Source organism: Arvicola amphibius, chromosome X, assembly GCF_903992535.2.
Source record: "Arvicola amphibius chromosome X, mArvAmp1.2, whole genome shotgun sequence".
Taxonomy (NCBI): domain Eukaryota; kingdom Metazoa; phylum Chordata; class Mammalia; order Rodentia; family Cricetidae; genus Arvicola; species Arvicola amphibius.
The window spans coordinates 124169736-124188874 of record NC_052065.1 but is presented as its reverse complement, the minus strand read 5'-3'; the positions used below and the strand labels follow the sequence as shown (position 1 = coordinate 124188874).

At 36.5% G+C, this 19139-nt stretch overlaps 1 protein-coding gene across 4 annotated transcripts in view; it reads left to right on the top strand.

Moving 5' to 3' along the window:
- Positions 1-19139, top strand: part of Atp11c (ATPase phospholipid transporting 11C) — a 202921-nt gene that overhangs the window by 60485 nt on the left and 123297 nt on the right. For 3 of the 4 annotated variants that reach the window (XM_038316044.1, XM_038316042.1, XM_038316045.1), the window contains exon 1: positions 7299-7346. The exons of the other annotated variant lie outside the window; for it this stretch is intronic. In XM_038316044.1, coding sequence (XP_038171972.1) covers positions 7314-7346 — 33 coding nt within the window. In that variant the 5' untranslated portion in view covers positions 7299-7313. Of the gene's footprint in view, positions 1-7298; positions 7347-19139 lie in introns of those variants that run through there. 4 annotated transcript variants of the gene reach the window in all.

The window sequence follows — 19139 nt, the reverse complement described above, 5'->3', positions numbered from 1 at the left end:
ACGTTTAAAAAAAGACGTTCATCATGTTTCAACAAGCCGAGGAAATTATAAGGAAATATCCTTCTTGTTCGATTTTCAAGACAGGGATCCCCCTGCCTCTGCATCCCGAGTGCTGGGATTAAAGGTGTGTACCACACCCACCAGCTTCCTACTTCTTCTTTATTCAACCAAATACCACTATCTGCAGGAAGTAAGCCAATGGGCACTCAAAAAGGAGTGAAATCTGGCAGATGCATGTGTTTCATTTTATAGAATTTGGAAAACTAAAATACGTACACCACACCATTGATATCTATTCAGGTTTTCAATAGGCAACTGCTTTGAGTTCAGAAAAGGCTGATTTGGTAATCATACATTGTCTAGAAGTTATGGCCATCATAGGTATACCCGTACAAATAAAGACAGACAGTGCTTCATCATATGTCTCTAAACTCTAAAAAATGGAACAGGTTTTTTTTGCTTATTATAATATAAAGCATATTACAGGTATACCACACAGTCCTACAGGACAGGAAGTTATAGAAAGATCAAATTGAACTCTATATTTTAAATAAACAGAAAGGGAGTCACCATGTGAGAGCTGGCAATCTATCCCAGATCTTCTGGAAGGGAAGGAAGTGTTCTTGCTACTGAGATACCATCTCTCCAGCCCCATGTTTTCCTACTGCTGAAAAATTGGCAAAATGTTACAAAAAAACCCACAAAACTTAGATCTCTTCAAAGGTGCAAGACTTTTGACACCATTTACGAGATGATAAAGCTATATATAAATTGTATCCAATTCAAAAATTAGTAGTTGTAAAACCATATATTAATGTATATGTACATTAATTTTTATAACAATAGTGTTTTAGATGTGTTAAGGATCATTGATATTCTCTTATTTCTGTTCTAAGGATTTGAGGTGGCTAATATTTTGTTCTTTTAAAGTGGACTGGGATTTTTTTCTTAGAGCTTCAATATTTTTGGCAATTTTAAACTTTTTACTAATGAAGCATTTCTAGTTTATAGACTATTGTGTGTCATTACTTTTTATCATTGAATTATACATCTTGGTAATTTATTCCACCTGGGCTGCTATGTGTTCCTTAGGAATTTTCTTTTGACAGTTCTCAGTAATACTAAAAACAGATGTGTTTTTCCAAGAGGTGGAATTATTTTAAAATTAATATCCATAGGTAACAGTTCTACCTGAACAAGTCATATATAGCATATACTATAATTCAGGCAAGCACAAGTATATTACCAACAAAACTGTAATGTCAGTCCTATGTCCTTTTTGTCTTCTTTGGGGGTGGTTCTTTTTCTCTCTCTTTTTTCTCCAAACAAATTACAAAATAGTACATTTTCTGATCTCCTAAAACTATTATTTTCTATACTATAGAAAATGGCATAGTTATATTGTTTTACGGTTCAGGTACCAATGCATTTGCAGTTGCTTCCCAAGGTGCCATGTTTTTAAGCCATTACAAAAACTACAATTTCTTGATCTGATGCTTCTACTCTTGAAGAACTCTATACAAAATTGCTAGAACTGACCTTTCTTTCTGAGCCAGGGTCATGTATCCCAGACTGGCTTCAAACTCTCAGTACCATCAAGAATGATGAACTTTTGATCCTTCTGGATCCACCTTCTTAATTCTGTGATTACAGACTTGCTCCCATTATGTGTTATGTGTTATTGTCTCTTATGTGGTGCTAAGGATTATGTTATATGCTCAGGATTTTGTGTGTGCTAAGGAAGCCATTAAAGTACATTACCAACCCCAAGAGCTGATATTTGTAGTATAGAACGATCATTACAGCCAATTTGAACTTGCATGCTGAATCTACTAAAATGAAATATTTTGAGATAATTATTTTCTCTGTGCCTCTGTTTTTCCTACTGTAAATTGGACATTAAAAACCTATATTTTAGTCATGTGCAGTGGCACACACCTTTAATTCCAGCACTTGGGAGGCAGAGGTAGGCGGGTCTCTGTCAGATTGAGATGTGTCTTGTCTACATAGTGAGTTCCAGGACAGTCAAAGATACATAGTGAGACCCTGTCTCCAATAAACAAACAAAACACACCTACATCTTAGCTTTGCTGTGAGTACTTTTATCCAGAATCACAGAAACCTAATTTATTCTTTCACTTAAGACAGGAAAATATTGTGGCTAATGATGCAGGCTTGAGGATCTTTTTTTTTTCTTTTTACAGAGATCCGTCTGCTTCTGTCTCCCAAGTGCTGGGATTAAAAGCATGCACCACCACTGCCTGATAAGAATTGATCTGTTCAAGATCCTGAGTAAATTGGGAGCATGGGGACCATGGAAGAGGGCAGAAGAGTAGGAGAGAGGAAGGGAGGAGAGCAGAGAAAATATATAGCACTATAAAAATAATTTTGAAAAAAGAAAAGAAATTAAACCTAAAAAAGTCACTTTATCAAACAGGAAGAAAAGAATTGGTCTCTTTCTAAAATGTAAAAGTTTGCTCTGTTCCTTTCTAGCCACTTCAATTAAGCCACACAACTACTTTGTGCTTCAAGTTCTTAATATATAAAATGAGAAGACTAATTAATAGGGTTGTTAGAAGGATTAAATGAGTAAATACACACAAAAATCTTTAAATGATGCCATGTAAGTTTTAAGTAGCTTTTAACCATTGTTATCATCATCATCATCATCATCATCATCATCATCAGTCTTTTCACTTGTCAGCATACAGACAGTATCAGTGTCCACTTACTAGCTCACTAAACTAAGAATTCTTTGAGCTTGTGCAGAATTGCAATCTTCTTTGTGTTGTCTTTTTGTTTTGGTTGTTTTTGTTTGTTTTATGTATACAGTGTTCTGCCTGCCCACCAGAAGAGGGCAGCAGATCTCATTATAGATGGTTGTGAGCCGCCATGTGGTTGTTGAGAATTGAACTCAGGACCTCTGGAAGAGTAGTCAATGCTCTTAACCTCTGACCCATTTCTCTAGCCCTTCTTTATGTCTTCTGAAGCTAGTATATTAGTACTAATTTTAAATATATGTGGAATGAATGAATGAATCCTGCTGAGTCTATTTTAGCTTTGCTCAAGGATGACCACTTCAGAATAGATAACACATGGGAACTCATCCCTGAAGAAGAGTGATTCTCCTCTCAGCAGTCATTGGTAACCTGGGAAGCATGTGGAATTTACCCTGTCTGTATTGGCAAGTCAAATATTGTCATTATGCTGTTTTTATTCAGGCAACTATATTGTAGTTCAGAAGTATACTTCTTTATAGAAGACACTGTCTCACAGAAGATAATTCTGGTCTTCCAGCTTTCAAAAAAATTTCTGTCCCTTCTTCCACAATTTTCCCTTAGCCTTAAGTGTAAGTACTGCATTGGTAATGTATCAGTAGAGTTAGATACACCACAGCCATTTACTTTGTACATTTTGACCAGGTGTGAGTTTTTGTAATAGTCTCCCATCTAATGCAAGAAGAAGCTCATTGATAAGGTTAAAATCTATATTTATCTGTGAGTCTAAGAATACATATTTAGAATCTAGTTAGATATATTAGTTTAGAAAAATGGTAGAAGAAGGTTCTACTGTTGGATCCATAACTACACTGGCCTCTACAGTACTAGGTATGAATTCTCTCCTGTTGAGGGGCATTAAGAACCCAAATTGGGGGCCTAGAAGATGGCTTAGCAGTTAACAATAGTGGCTGTTCTCTTCCAATGGACCCGAGTTAGATTCTCAGCACCTATATATCAGCTCACAACCCTCTGTAAATTCCAGTCCCTGAGCACCAGACACCCATGTGTTGCACAGACACACAACGCAAACAAAACACCTTAAATGAATTAATTTTTAAAAAAGTGTCTAGGGTATATGAGAGGAAAGAACAGGAAACGACATTTGAAAAAAATCTTTGTGCAATGAGATAGATGCTTTACTTCAATAATTATTCTTTTTATTCTTTTCTCTTACCTCTTAAAACCTATGTGCACATCTGTTTTCCTCTTATTTCTTTCCTTCTAAGTTAAATTAGATTTGAAATAACTCATTAATGATTTGAAATCACTGGGCAAAGACAGCTGGAATCAGTGGTGTAGTTTTATTCTTGTCTTATCCCTCTAGGGATGATGTGAAAATAGATACTTTCTCTAATTATAGTCACTAAAAAGCTAATGAACTCTTCTGTTTTATAAAACCTTCTCTATTTCTCTTTTCTAAACACCTTTTATTTTTGCTATTGATAGTTGCTGTTTATATTATTCTGGATTCAAACATTTGATTCCTTCCTTTATGAAACTAAACACGATACATTGTACAAAGTGGTGGCTCACAACATTCCATAACTCCTGTTTCAGGTGATTCAAAGAAAATTGTGCTTGTAAGGAAAAGTCATTTTGTATTCAGTTTTTAAGGTATTCTCTTTATTACTGTTGTTAACTTGGGGGTTGATTGTGTCCACATTTTGATGAGTAACATATTATGACTATAGTATTTATCTGGTTGTAGGAATATTTAGATCTTTCTTATTCAGGTTTGGCACAGCATATAGATAAAATCTAATCCTATAGAATACTCTTTTAAATACATAATATTTTTCCTTGTTATGCTATTGTGTGCAACTGTAGAAAACAGAACATTAGTTGATTTAATTATTGACATTCACTAATTGTACATACTAATAGAGATCAGTGTGATATTTCGATATATATCGCTAATCACATCTAACCAGTAACATTATATAATGTGATATATATAATCATGCATGTCACTAATCACATTCAACCTTCCTTTTTCACCCTACCACTTTCTCCATTTCTACTAATCGACATTCTACTTTCAAGTTAGCTAATTAAAAGATTGCATATGTAAGTGAAAATGTACTTGTCTGTCTAGTTTATTTCAATTACCATTTTGTCTTTCAATTCAGTTCAATAAAAAATAAGATTGAATTTTTTTGGGTGATACCAGTTTAGTGTTGTGTGTGTGTGTGTGTGTGTGTGTGTGTGTGTGTATACATGCTACACATTATCCATCCATCTGTTAAGGATTACCCGGGCTGACTCAATATCTTAGCTATTATGAGTAATGCTACAATAAATTAATATTTCAATTTCTGATTCCAAAGTTTAGAGTTTTAAATATATAAGTGATTGCAAAAAAGGTGCTGCATTTCTTGAGAGTAATGAAAACCTTCTAAAATTGCATTGTGATAATAGTTGCATAATGCTGTGAACATATTAAAAATATTTTGTGATAAATGAACAGATCCTATGAGTGTATTAGTGACATATCAATAAAGCAGTTTGAAGGTGTACTTAAATCATTATATAATGGCTCTACAATTTTTTAGTTGACTGTGTATCCTTTGGCAACCTGCTTTCCTTGCTGTACCCTAATAATCACCCAAAAAATTCAATCTTATTTTTTATTGAACTGAATTGAAAGACAAAATGGTAATTGAAATAAGCTAGACAGACAAGTACATTTTCACTTACATATGCAATCTTTTAATTAGCTAACTTGAAAGTAGAATGTCGATTAGTAGAAATGGAGAAAGTGGTAGGGTGAAAAAAGGAAGGTTGAATGTGAGTAGTGACATGCATGATTATATATATCACATTATATAATGTTACTGGTTAGATGTGATTAGCGATATATATCGAAATATCACACTGATCTCTGTTAGTGTATAGTGAGGATAATACTGTTAAAAATCTTCTGTATCAGCTGGTTTTGAGAATTAAATGAAATATATGCTAAGAACTTTGAAATGTGCTTTTGAGCATAAACCAGATATCAGTACTATTTGGCATATTTTAATCATACACAGAGCTTAGAAGAAAAGTCTGAGGATGGATGTACTCAAGTGCACTGTGGTTAGTGAATGGATGGGTAAGAAAAGCCACATGGAAGGATTTGGTTGCTCAGAAAGAATATGTAGATTAGTGAAAAATAGAGAAGTGAACGAAATAGTAGCATTTATTATGTAGGCAGGAGGAGATCCAGAAAGGAAAAATTAAGATGATTGCTCAGAAGGATGTGGTACTACAGAAACAAAGGGCAAAACAGACTATATGGATGCTAATAGTAGTACTAGAGAGAAGTTAAAGACTGGAAACTATAGCTAGGGTTGGAACAGTATAGAATATTTATCTAGCATTCATAAAGCTATGGATTTGTTTGTAGAGTTCTGTAAAACAGAAAAACAAAATCAGACGAAAATTTTAAACTGTAAATTTCCATTGGGTTTGGCAAGTTTGTATTGTGAGAATATAGGGCCAAATACTAACCAGCTTACAGAGAAAGATGGTTTTAAAAAAGCATGAGGAAATTCTTGAAGCATCTTTTTTTGAGGAAGATTGTTATTTATTTATTTATTTGTTGAGTTCCTACAGCATATCAGGCACTGCTCTAGGTAATTGTGGTTTACCAATGAACAAAACAAAATAATCTCCATTCTTAAGGCTGTCCCTTCATACTGGTCCTGGTACAAGGAAGAAGAGACTAGAAGGCAGATATTTTGTCAATGAATTTTTTAAAAGAAGTGTTTAAACATAGTTAAGGTAAGGAACAATGGGGACAAAGTAGAAATGACAGGGCTTGATAATGCAGAGGAAGTATGGTAACATTGGTGCACAAAGATGGGAAGGTGGAGATCAGAAAAGGGAGGTAGCGAGGCCCGGTGATGGCACACCTTTAATCTAAGCACTTGAGAAGCAGAAGTAAGTGAATCTCTGTGAGTTACAAACCAGCCTAGTCTGCATAGTGTGAGTTTCTGGACAGCCAGGGCTACATAAGAGAGACCTGTCTCAAAAAGGAAGAAGAGAAATGTAGGTGAAGACTTAGTCTTGAACAGAAGAGATGTCATTTTCTCAAACTGCAAGAGCTGGCATTTATGTGCATGGAAATGGGAAGGGCTTCTTGGCACTAGATGTCTTTCATTGAGGGATGCAGAAGCAAGGGCTCATGTGGGGAGAAGTATGAAAAACAACTTGAGCAGAGTTATAAAGTTTTGAAATATATACTTAGGTGGAAAAGGAGTTCTGGACTCACAGGTTTTTGGATCAAAGTGTGTATGTTGGGGGGGGGGGTGTCTTGTGTGGGTGATGGACTTTCCAAGTAGTGTAGCAAGATTTAGTGTGGAGAACAAGATTGAAAGCCAAGTTTCAAAGTCTTCATTCATTGTCAATAAGTGACCAAAGATCTGTTTTTGATAGAGATGATGAGATGGGTATTAAAGGTCACTAGAGATAAAGAAGTCAAAGAACTGTGGAGTGAACTGACTGTGCAGATTAACCTGATAATTTCATCAGATGCTGGAAGGAGATGAAATGGAAAAGTTGCTGATGACCCAAGTGAATGAGGTCAGATATTCTTGGGGTGAATATGATGACCATATGAGAAATAAAAACTAGTGCCTGCCTTCACATTATATGAGCCCAAAGGTATGAAGTGATGAGGTTGACTTAGACTATATAAGTAATGCAGAGGCTAATGGAAACTCTGATTGGTAGAAGTTAGAGGCATGTTGCAGAATATATGGGTAATTACAGGGAAGAATTTCCAGTTTAAGTGTGAAGAGAAAGTGGTTAACAGGGCTGCAATTTCTGCAGGGCATAGTATAATCGTGGCAAGGGGGAAAGGAAACATGATGACCCATGCCTATAATTCCAACACCTGGGAGGCTGAAACCTAAGGATTGCCATGAGTTTGAGGCCAGCTTCAGCAACATGGTATATTCCATGCCTGCCTAAGCTATACAATCTCCCCCCCACACACAAAAAAAGGAAGGAAGGAAGGGAGAGAGAGAGAGAGAGAGAGAGAGAGAGAGAGAGAGAGAGAGAGAGAGAGAGAGAGATGCTAGGAAGAAAAACATAGATAATACGAAGATAGGCAGCAGAATCACTGTCATTGGTAGTTTTAATTGACTTTAAGGATTCAGTGCTTTTTTTCTTTATTTGTTCTCATTCATTCATATTTGTTCTTCCATTTCACGTCCTCCCTGCCAGTCCTTTCCTCTCTCCTTGTCCCTGTCCCATTTCTTCCCTCCAAATGCTATGACATATGAGCAGATTAGGCATCCCCCAAATACCCTGTAATTTCCCTCAGTCTTTTCTCTCTGCAGAAAGGGTCTAAAGTTATAAACTTCCTAATCTACATCCCTTGGCATTTATTTTAATCTGTGTCTGTTTTGTACAAAATACAACTACAACAGTGTACATGCTGTTTTAGAAATGTAGCCAGAAACCTTAGTTGTGATAACACTTTTTTGGGTTACTTTAAAAATTAAAATGTGTCTTCCCAGGAGTAAATAAGACATTTCTGCATGGTAGTTTTTGTTCAGTTAGGGCTCAGTTTCTGCTTTTAGTATAGCAATTGGATGGTTGTTTATTTATCTATCTACTTATTTATAAAGAAAAGGGGGGAAGAACAGTAACAAATAGTGTAGGTCCGAGAGTTACACAGTGGAAAAGTAGATGATATGCCTGTGCTATGGACAATTAGTTGCTCAACTATTCTTATTTAAACATTTTCAAAGCTGTTTTTCATTACTTAATTCTGATTATCAGACTCCAGTTTATGAATCCAAGTCCAGAGGTAATCCTTACTAAGATTTATAGCCGTTGACACCACAAAGATGTGTAGTTTAGTTGCTTAGGAATTTACTCGTGGGGGAATTATTTAAGAACGAAAATGTGTGACAGCTAAGAAAAAAACTGGACATTGGTAAAATTGAAACTCCTTAGGAAATAATTAGTTCATTTTGTTATATAACATCCTGGATGAAAATCAAAGGTTACTTGGGTTCATACAAGAAGTATTTCTTTTTCTTCTTTCCTGTCCTCCTTCCTTCACTCTCTCCCTTCCTCCCTCCTTTCATTTCTTCTTTCTTTTTCCCCTCTGTATAGTCCTGGCTGTCCTGGAACTCACTCTGTTGACCAGGCTGGACTCAAACTTAGAGACTTGCCTACCTCTGCTTCTGAGGTCTGGGATTAAAGGCAAGCACCACCACTGCTTGGCTGGTTGTATTTCTTAAAATCAAGCAAAACGTCATGCTTTATCCTAGACATAAGTGTAAATTTGTCATAAAAACTTCATTTTAGAAAATCACAGTAAAACCAATTAACTCATAATGTATAATATGAGAAAGATCTACACAACAGTCTTGCAATTTTTATAATAATCTACTGTTTTCCTTCTGCTGTGATAGTTTCATATACTTAATTATTCCCAAAGAAAATCTATTCAGATATCACAGAGATGGAGACAGTATTTAGCAAGCATACACATGTTTTAAAAGTGATTGCAGCAATTGTTTTTAACATTTAGGATGTAATGATTCAGCACATGAATGGGGCACATTGTTCATTTGTTTTCTGCTTACCTAAATATGTGAACTAGGATCAGATTCTTCCCACTGCTCCATTCTTATTTGATCTACTCATATTTTTCTCTGAAATATCCCTGACTTACCTTGATCCTAAAAACAAAATTGCTTTAAACATTTACTGTTAATAAGTACATTAATGGAAATGCTGGAATACTTATGATAATTTCTCTAAATTTCTTTTTTTAAAGATTTATTTATTTATTATGTATACAACATTCCTTCCATGTATGCTTGCATGCCAAAAGAGGGCACCAGATCTCATTATAGATGGCTGTGAGCCACCATGTGGTTGCTGGGAATTGAACTCGGGATCTCTGGAAGAGCAGTCAGTGCTCTTAACCTCTGAGCCATCTCTCCAGCCCCTCTAAATTCCTTATAAACAAGTTCTGGAGGAGTTTTTAATTTAGTTTTGTTGCTCTGTGTATTAAAATCAAAGACAAGAGCCATTGCTCCTTACAGAAGTGCTTTGATTCTGAAATACCAGGTGAGGCTTGGTTTTGAGCTGACCAAAACTTGGTTTGGGCCCCCAAAAGAGACATTTAGGCTCTCTTGGGACCGAGACTTATCAATAGTGAGAGCACAATGGATGGGGATGTTTAAGGATATTAAAGAAACTAAGGGAACGCAGGTAAGTGTGTCTACCAGGACCTAACATTGGTCATAATCTCAATCTTTTATCTTAAACATTTGATGTTCCTTTAAGTATGTAACTGCTTATGTTCATTCAAACATGTTAAATATTCCTTTTCTAGGACTCTAACATGTTAATTTTTGTAGATCTGAATTATTGATGTCCATGGGGACCTTCCCATTTGGCTCCTGCATTTTATAGATAAGAAAACTGAGGTGCAAAGGAGAACTGAGATTCAGAGTTGTTTTTCTAGTGAAGTAAGCTTCTTCCTAATTTAGCAAGAGAATGATGCTTATCATTTTGCCTTACATATTTCTTGTTCTTTAAATTTTGGTTTCAGTAAAAAGGAATAGGCCTTTGGTTTGTAGGATTTCACAATACATGTCTACATGCACAGATTATTTGACTTGATTTGGAAAGGATCATAGCGGAAAATGATTGTCTGAGGTCAGTTGTTTCCACTTCTAAATCTGTGGCCCTCTGCAGAGCTACTACTCTAACTGCCTTCTTCCTGTTAGTTAGGGTGTTACCAGGACAGGATGGGAGGTTTCTTCCTATTGCCTGCCTGGGTAGATACTTCCCTTTCATGCCCAGCACCCAGGCTCCCTGAATGGCAAGCATTGCAGAGCTATGTGGTATTCTAGAGTGTATTCATTTGATTATACTTGTTGCTTGTTTTTGTTTCTAGTCTGTTGCCTACCAAGACCCTCCAGTTGCTACTGCATACAACCATGAGCTGAATTACTTATTATAACCTTTGAGGAGCCTTGAAAAGTTTGTTTTCTTTCTTTTGAAAATATTTTGAGTGTTTCATGACTATGAGTAAAGTCACAATATATCATTTTTCTTTTGTTTATATGGTAATTAAAAGCATTGAAGAGATAGCTCAGTAAGTAAAGTGCTTGTCTAACAAGTATGAGGAAGGACCTAAGTTGCATTTCTGCCCGTATAAAACCTGGGTTTGATGACATGTGCTTGTAATTCCAGCTTTGGGGGGGGGGGCTCAGAGACAAGTAAGAATCCCTGGATCTTACTGACAAGCCAGCCTTGTCTGATCAGCAAGCCTGATAGCAAGCCCCAGTTCCAGTAAGAGATCCTGTTTTAAAAAGCAAGGCGAATGGTTCCTTAGGAAAGACATCTGAGACTGACCTCTGTTTTCCACAGATGTGTGCATATATTACATTGCTTGCCTGCACATACATACATACATACATATGTACATAAAATTAGTAAATTGTTATCTGATTAGTATAGTGAAATATTTGTGGTCCTTTTGATCTTATAACCTTAGTATTTTTTTCTTCCATTTCATAAGAACTTTATCTCTTTTGTTAGAAAACTCTCTATATTGGTTTCATTTGGACCATCTGAGTTTGAAGCATAGTAATCCTACAGAAGATGTTTTAACTTATTTGTATTAAGATTATATTTTACGTGGGTATTAAGTTTTAAAATATGTTTTGCGAGCAACTGGTAGTGTGTTCAATTTTAAAATCTGTATTGTGAGAAATTGGTAAACAAAGTCTGTTTCCATTGTTCTGTATAATACTTTTTCTTAGTATTTACTATATGAAAACAGTGTTTTGTACTCATAAGTCATCACCATTTCTATTTAAATTTAAATTTTGTTTTTGAATATTTGTCTGCATGTATATAAGTGTTGCACGTGTATACAGTGCTTGTGAAAGTGAGAAGAGGGTATTGCCTATCCTGAAACTGAAATGACAGATAATGAGCTGCCGTGTGTATGCTGGGAACCAAACCCACATCTTCTGCAAGAGCAGCAAGTGGTCTTAACCCCTGAGCCATCTCTCTAGCCCCACCATTTCCACTTAGATGATGAAGAAGCTGCAACATGATGCTGAGTCAATGAACTTTATGTAGTTTACATAACTATTAAGTGGCAAACTCAGTACTTGAACCGAGACATCTGGCTCATTTACCCATATACTTAGCTTGTATGTTCCTTTACTTTACCAGAACTTGTATGCCACCTACTCTGAAATTGTGATAATTTCATGCCCTCTGAAAGAAGGTAATTATCACAAAAATCAGAGTACCTGACATTTGGACATTTAGGGATATACCCATTAAAAAATGAGACAGGGCTGGGGAGAGATGGTTCAGTTGGTAAAGTGATTGTCATCTAAGCTTGAGGACTTGAAGTTGGATCTAGCACCCTTGACAGGTGCAATGACATTCTTTTGTAATCCTAGCACTGGGAAGATGGGAAAAACTCTGGGACTTCTCACTAAGTCTAGACAATTGGTGAGTTCCAGGTTCAGTGAGAAACTGTGTCAAAAAATATCAACTTCCGGCCTCCACATGCATGCACAGCCCCTACAACACAGCCTTGACCAAAATATATTTTTCTCTTTATAATGGACCTCTAGTCTTCACAGATTGGCTCCAATGATACTGTAATTTGGGAGCTAGTCTTGTTTAGTCAAACAAGTGAGCCATATTTTACTATAATGCTGCCACCCCTCTGTCCTTCCATTAATAAATCCAGAGTTTTTAACCTCCTTATAACACATATTTAGAACCTAAGATTCCAGTTGTGTGCTGAGAGAATAAGACAACAGATCTCCAAGAATTACTGATTGTGATTACCTTGGGGGAAGCTACACTGTGCAAAGGTTGCTCCAAGTTTACATAATTTACATACTTTCCATTTAATACTAGAGCTTTTAATTGGATTGTTAGATTTGGCATTAAGTGACCTTAAGTTTACTTTTATGGAGATTCATCCAGGTAATTCCAGTCCAAACAAACAGCAGTTGAATGTAAACTGCGATACTTGTAGAGAAAATAAGATAGAAGACCAGTTTGGTGAGATTAGAGCCCTTTTAATAGGGAATTACCATGGAGAGAATAGTTAGAATGGCTGACAGAAGTAAGGTATATATATAGACTAGTCCTGGAACCAAGCTCAGTATATGGCCAAAGATAAAATTCTTTTGTCATAGCATATAAATCTAGTAGTGTAACATATGTGAAATCTACAATATACTTTAGAATTCATTTCATAAAATTCTAGATAAGATGCCATAATTACATAAGGCTTGGATACACATTCATTATTTTCCTAGAAATTATAAAGTAAACCTCTCCCTACTCAGTTTTTTTCCTTCAATCCTTTTTCCTTTATTCTTCTGTGTTTATTTAGCAGTGTGCTGCAAATATGTTTATATGTTTGTCCTGCTTGGATATTTGATCAAATCCATAGTGTTACAAACTTGTGCATGGCAGGAACTGGTATAGCCCTAACTAAAATGGGTCAATGAGAGTTAGAGTATAAGCAGAAAGAGGGAAGTGATCAAGCTTTGCCTCAGGTTTGCTCTTATTTGCCCACTGATAACCTTGCAGCGTGACTAGAGGTGAATGATTAAAATAAAAGAATAAGAATTCCTGGATAGCAAACTATCCCCAGGAGTTGCAGGTGACTTCAGACTGCATGTAAAGGTCATGAAATTCAAATCCTGCTCATGTACTGTGTAAAGGACCAAAGCAAGGTGAGAGCCTAAAGAACCATGGGGATGTGTTGTACTTGAGTTATATCCTAGTATTTTCTTAGTGGCAATTATATGGTTAGCTAAGAAAGAGTTTGCTAAGAAAGTCACCAATTCATTAAAAACGTCAGGCAAGGCGTGGTGGCACGTGCCTTTAATCCCAGTACTTGGAGGCAGAAGCAGGCAAATCCTTATGAGTTCAAGACCAACCTGGTCCACAAAGTGAATTACAAGACAACCAAAACTGTTAACACAGAAAAGCCCTCTCTCAAAAAAACCAAAAAAAATCTTTTAAAAACCTTTTTAGAGGTTGCCTGGTGGTGGTGGTGGTGGTGGTGGTGCATACCTTTAATCTCAACACTCGGAGGAAGAGGTGGATCTCTGTGAGTTCCAGGATAGCAAGGGCTACACAGGGAAACTTTGTCTCGAAAAAGAAAACAGACAAACCCAACAAAACAAATCTTTCTAGGATCTGTTTGTCATCTATAGAACAAGAAAGTGTGTGTCTTTATTAATGAGTGTGTGTAGGGAGATTGACAAATTTTATACACTTCACTATAACCTCTTCTACTTAAAACATGGTATTCCCCCCCCCCCAAAAAAAAACCCCAATGATAGCCATTTTGTAATTAACATATACCAGTTAGGTGTCTGAGCAGTTTTCTACATAAGATCTTAGGGATATCAAAAGATTTTAAAGGGGAAAAAAATCACTAATTCATTTTAAGATTATCAATGATAAGATTTTCTTACAGCTGAATATCCTTGTTGAATTTTAATATTTTCCTCATCCTTTGTGTTTCTCTCTCTCTCTCTCTCTCTCTCTCTCTCTCTCTCTCTCTCTCTCTGTGTGTGTGTGTGTGTGTGTGTGTGTGTATACGCACATGTGCATCTATCTCTAGTTATTTGTGTGTGTGTGTGTGTCAAAAACCTTGGGTGCCCTGCTTAAGAATGCTATCAACTCTGTTTGATACGGGGTCTCTCATCCTGCAGCATACAAGGCTGGCTGGCCAGTGTAGCCCAGGGATCTTTTAAGCACTGGAATGACTAGCAAATAGTACAATGCATGGCACTTTTATGTGGTTTCTGGGAATCAAACTCAGATAGAGCCTCATGCTTGTGAGGTAAACACTATACTGAACTGAGTCTTCTCCCCAGTCCAGGTTGAACTTGAACTTACAATTATTTCCTGCCTCTGCCTCCTGAGGTGATGCTGGAAGGGGTAGGGCACCATGGCCAAGTCTAAATTCTAACATTATTATTTGGAGGGTTCTTTCTGTTTTGAAATGTAATTTTTTTTCAGGGAAAGCTTACATATTGCAATGTGCTGCTCTTTGTTCTTGACATTCTTTATTCTTTCCCTTCACATAGTTGCAGTTCTTACAAGGGAATTCAGTGTCCATCTCACAGGTATACTCACATGTACACAGTGTCTGTTCAGGTAAAAACATGTATCAGACCTTTAGTGACAAACCTGAACAGGGGCCAAAGAGCACAGCAGAAGAGTAGAAGAGGCTGGCTCAGCATTTAAAAGCACTTGTTCTTGCAAAAGACCTGGTTCAATTCCTAGCACCCACAAGGGGGTTCACATTGATCTGTAACTTAACAACAATCCATAACTCCAGTTCCAGGGGGATCTCATGCCATTTTCTGACTTCTTCAAGTCACCAAACACATACATGGCACACATATATACATGCAGGCAAAACACTCACACATATAATAAAGTGAATAAATCTGAAAAGGAGTTTAAGAAAAAGAATGGGAGAAAGTGGCAGGTGTCGGATATAAACGAATATGACAGAAAAATCTCTGTACTGTGCCTCAGAAAAATGATCAGTTTTGTCGTCATGGTAGCCTCTTTGGCTTATTGGAAATTTTATGTGATCAAATTGCTCTCTTTCCTGGCTCACTGTAATAATCATTTCAATCTACTGCCTTCCTTTCCAATTCACTGTGTAGTATCATAGGAGCAAATAATTGCTGTGACCAAATAGAAATAATACTTGCATTTTAGTAGTTCTTGGCATACATCAGGAACAAATATTTTATATTTATATGCATTCTGTACTTAGGATAAAATAAAACACTAAAAGCAAACATACTAGTCTTGTTTTTCATTTCCTGTAAGTCAAAGTAATATAAACCTAATCTGATTTTCGTCATAAAAACAGCATTATATTAAGGATTATTTCTAGCCTAATTCCTGACTTTTTAAATAGAAACAGCCTCAGCTACCAGTTTTAATCAAGTGTTTAATCAGCTGGATATGATTAATCTGAACATTGCTTTGGATAAAATTGTTTAGAATCTATGTAAATCAGTTAACAGTAACCAACAGTCTGGAAATATTTTTTTTTTTTTTTTGGTTTTTCGAGACAGGGTTTCTCTGTAGCTTTGGAGCCTGTCCTGGAACTAGCTCTTGTAGACCAGGCTGGTCTCGAACTCACAGAGATCCGCCTGCCTCTGCCTCCCGAGTGCTGGGATTAAAGGCGTGCGTCACCACCGCCCGGCCTGGAAATATGTTTGAAGCACTAAAAAGTCACTATACAATGTTGCTCTTGTCACAACCACTGCCTTGTTTTTTTTTTCTGAAAATGATCAAAAGAGTTTCCTTTTAATTTTAATTAATATACATGTGAGTATGTGAGCAATTTGTATGTGCCCACAAAGGCTAGGGGCGTTGGGTTCTGCTGGAGCTAGATTTACACACAGATAGTTGTGACCTCCCTGATGGAGGTGTTGGGAACTGAACTCGAGTCCTGGAAGACCAGTATGTTCTCTTAACCCCAGAGCCATATTTCTGGTTCTTTAAAGTTTTTTTAAGCATTTTTTTCTTTACAAAGTCAGGGTATTCATGCAGGATTTCTTTGGGTTAAGTTTTAACTAGTTTGTTTGAGGAAACTTTAGTGGAAACTGGCAATTAACAGCTTTTTTGAGAAATTTGCTGAGACTTTGTGCTTTGCTTGTTGTATATTCTCCCTAGGGAAGAGTTTATAGAACAGAGCTAGGTGTGGTAGTACACACCTTTAATCCCAGCACTCTGGAGGCAGAGGCAGGCAGATCTTTGAGTTCAAGACTAGCTGGTCTCATAATAAGTTCTAGGACAGCTAATGCTGTGTAGAGAGACCCTATCTCAACTCCCAACACACAAATATTGTAGAACAGGTTATTAGTCATTTGATTTGATTCGTCCTTAGAGAAAGTAATGGTGATCTGAATACGGTGGCACATACCTGTAATCCCACCACTTCAGAAGTAGAAGTATCAGGAGGAACTCAGTGTCATTCTCTGCTTCCTAGCAACTTCAGGGCCATACTGGGTACATAAGATTCTACCAAAAAATAATAAAAGAAAATGATGGCTGATGAGATATGAAGAATGATTATAAGTAGGTAAAGAAATGATAGGAGTATTCTATGCTGAGAGAAGCAGTGGAATAGAAAGAATCATTGGGGCAGGAAGAAGCCTAAGGCTCACTTGAAATGGAAAGAAGACTAATGAGTTATAACAGCAATAGAAGAAGGTAAGCTAGGTAAGCAAGATATGGAATTAGACAAGGAGAGAACTTGACGATGTGTAAGACCTTGCGGTATAGACTAAATGTATTAAGATTGACATAAGACCATTATTAGGAAGATTGGAGGACTGGTGCGTTCAGGTTTGTATTATGTGACTATTACCTGATACTAGCTGTGTCAGTTTTCACTATTGACATTTACCTGATTTTTGTGAATGTTCGAATGTGAGCAATCTCCCCCACAACAATAAGCTGCTTGAAGACAGATACCGTGTAAAATCCATCACTCTGTTTCCGGTGCCTTGTATATAGTAGAAAATCAATTAATTCAGGTTAATAAGTTTATTAACAACATTAGTAAATTTATCTTGTCAGCTAGGGATATATATATATATATATATATATATATATATATATATATATATATATATAGTCTGGTAATAGGATCTGTGCCTACTGTGTATGAGGGCCTGAATTCAATCCTCAGATAGTAGACAAAAGAGTTACTTTTTTTTAAAGTTAAGGTAAATTCACACAATATAAAATTAACCATTTGTGTTACATTTTGTGTAATCCACAATGTGTGTGGAGATCAGAGTACAATTATTGGGGAGTCTGTTCTCTTCTTTTACCATATGGGTTCAGGGAATTGAACTTAGATTGTCAGACTTTGCCAGCAATGCCTTTATATGATAAGCCATCCCACCAGCTCAAAATTAACAATAAAGGTAAACACTATTGTTTTTAGTAGTATGAGGTTAGAATATATACCTTTTGTTGTTTTTCTTCCATGTTTCATGACTTTTTCTCTTCAAAGTAAGTCATGAAAATTAATCTTCTCTCATCTTTATGTTTTGGAGCTTGCACTAAAGAAATTCTCTTAAGTATCTTGTTTGACAGTAGCTTATAAGATCCCAATTTTAGAAATGACCCTGCCATGTCATACAGGAAGAAATACTGCACAGAGAAGCAAGGCAGAATCTAAACCCAAGGTAGGATAGAAAGAGAAAATTAGGAAGATTTGGCAACTGAAAAGAGCCGTTCACCCTACAGTCAGTTGAAGACTCTTGCTGTCTGAGACTGAAGAATTCCCGCATAGTGGGTCTTAGAGCTGAAAGGGGATCCAAGCCACCATCCCTAACCCAGAAGCAATCCCCAATTGATAACCACTTGCAAATGAATATTTAGATTCCTCCAAGGGAGTCTCACTGAGGAAACAAACTACTCTTAAGCATAGGCTGTATGCCCTGCATCTTTGGAGGTTCTTTCTCTCATTGTCTCATAATGTTATGTCTGAGTTTTTGGTTTTGTTTTTATACCAGTCCTTTGTTACTGCTTCTGGTTTTGTGTTTTTATGGGAGTCCTGTGTGTGCAAATGTGTAGTCTCTTCATCTGTATATGTTTCTTGTACTTTATCTATGGCTCTTTTCCTTCTGTTTGTTTTGATCTATTCTGGTTGGTTTATTTTTGTTTTATCTTATTATATTATATTTTATTTTATTATTATCCCTTAGATACTTGTTTGTTCACCAAGGAAACAGAAAGGGGTATATCCAGATGGGAGGGGGAGGTCGGGAAAAACTGGGAGGAATCAGGGGAGGAGAAACTGTAATTAGAATGTATTGTATGAAAAAATCTATTTTCAATGAAATAACAGAAAAAAATGAAGACAGGGACTCATGCTGTAGCTCAGGTTGATTTATAACTTACCATGTAGTTCAGGCTAGCCACAGACATGCAATCTTTCCAACCCAGCCTCCCAAGAACTGGGATTATAAATTTGAGCCACCATGTCTAGTCTCTAAGTAAACTCTAAATTAAAAAAAAAAATAACTCGGTGGGAAAAAATTCAGCATTCAATCTGGAGAGATGGCTCTGCAGTTCAGAACACTTGCCACTCTTCTAGAGAACTCTAGAGAACTCAAGTTTGGTTTCAGCATCCATATCATGGCACTCACAATTTCCTGTAACTCCAGTTCCAGGGAATCCAGCACCCTCTCCTGGCCTCTGTATGCATTGGGCATGCGTTTGGTATACACATACATGCTGGTATTCATACATACACATAAAGTGTTTTTTAAAAGAATTGCAATGTTTAATTAG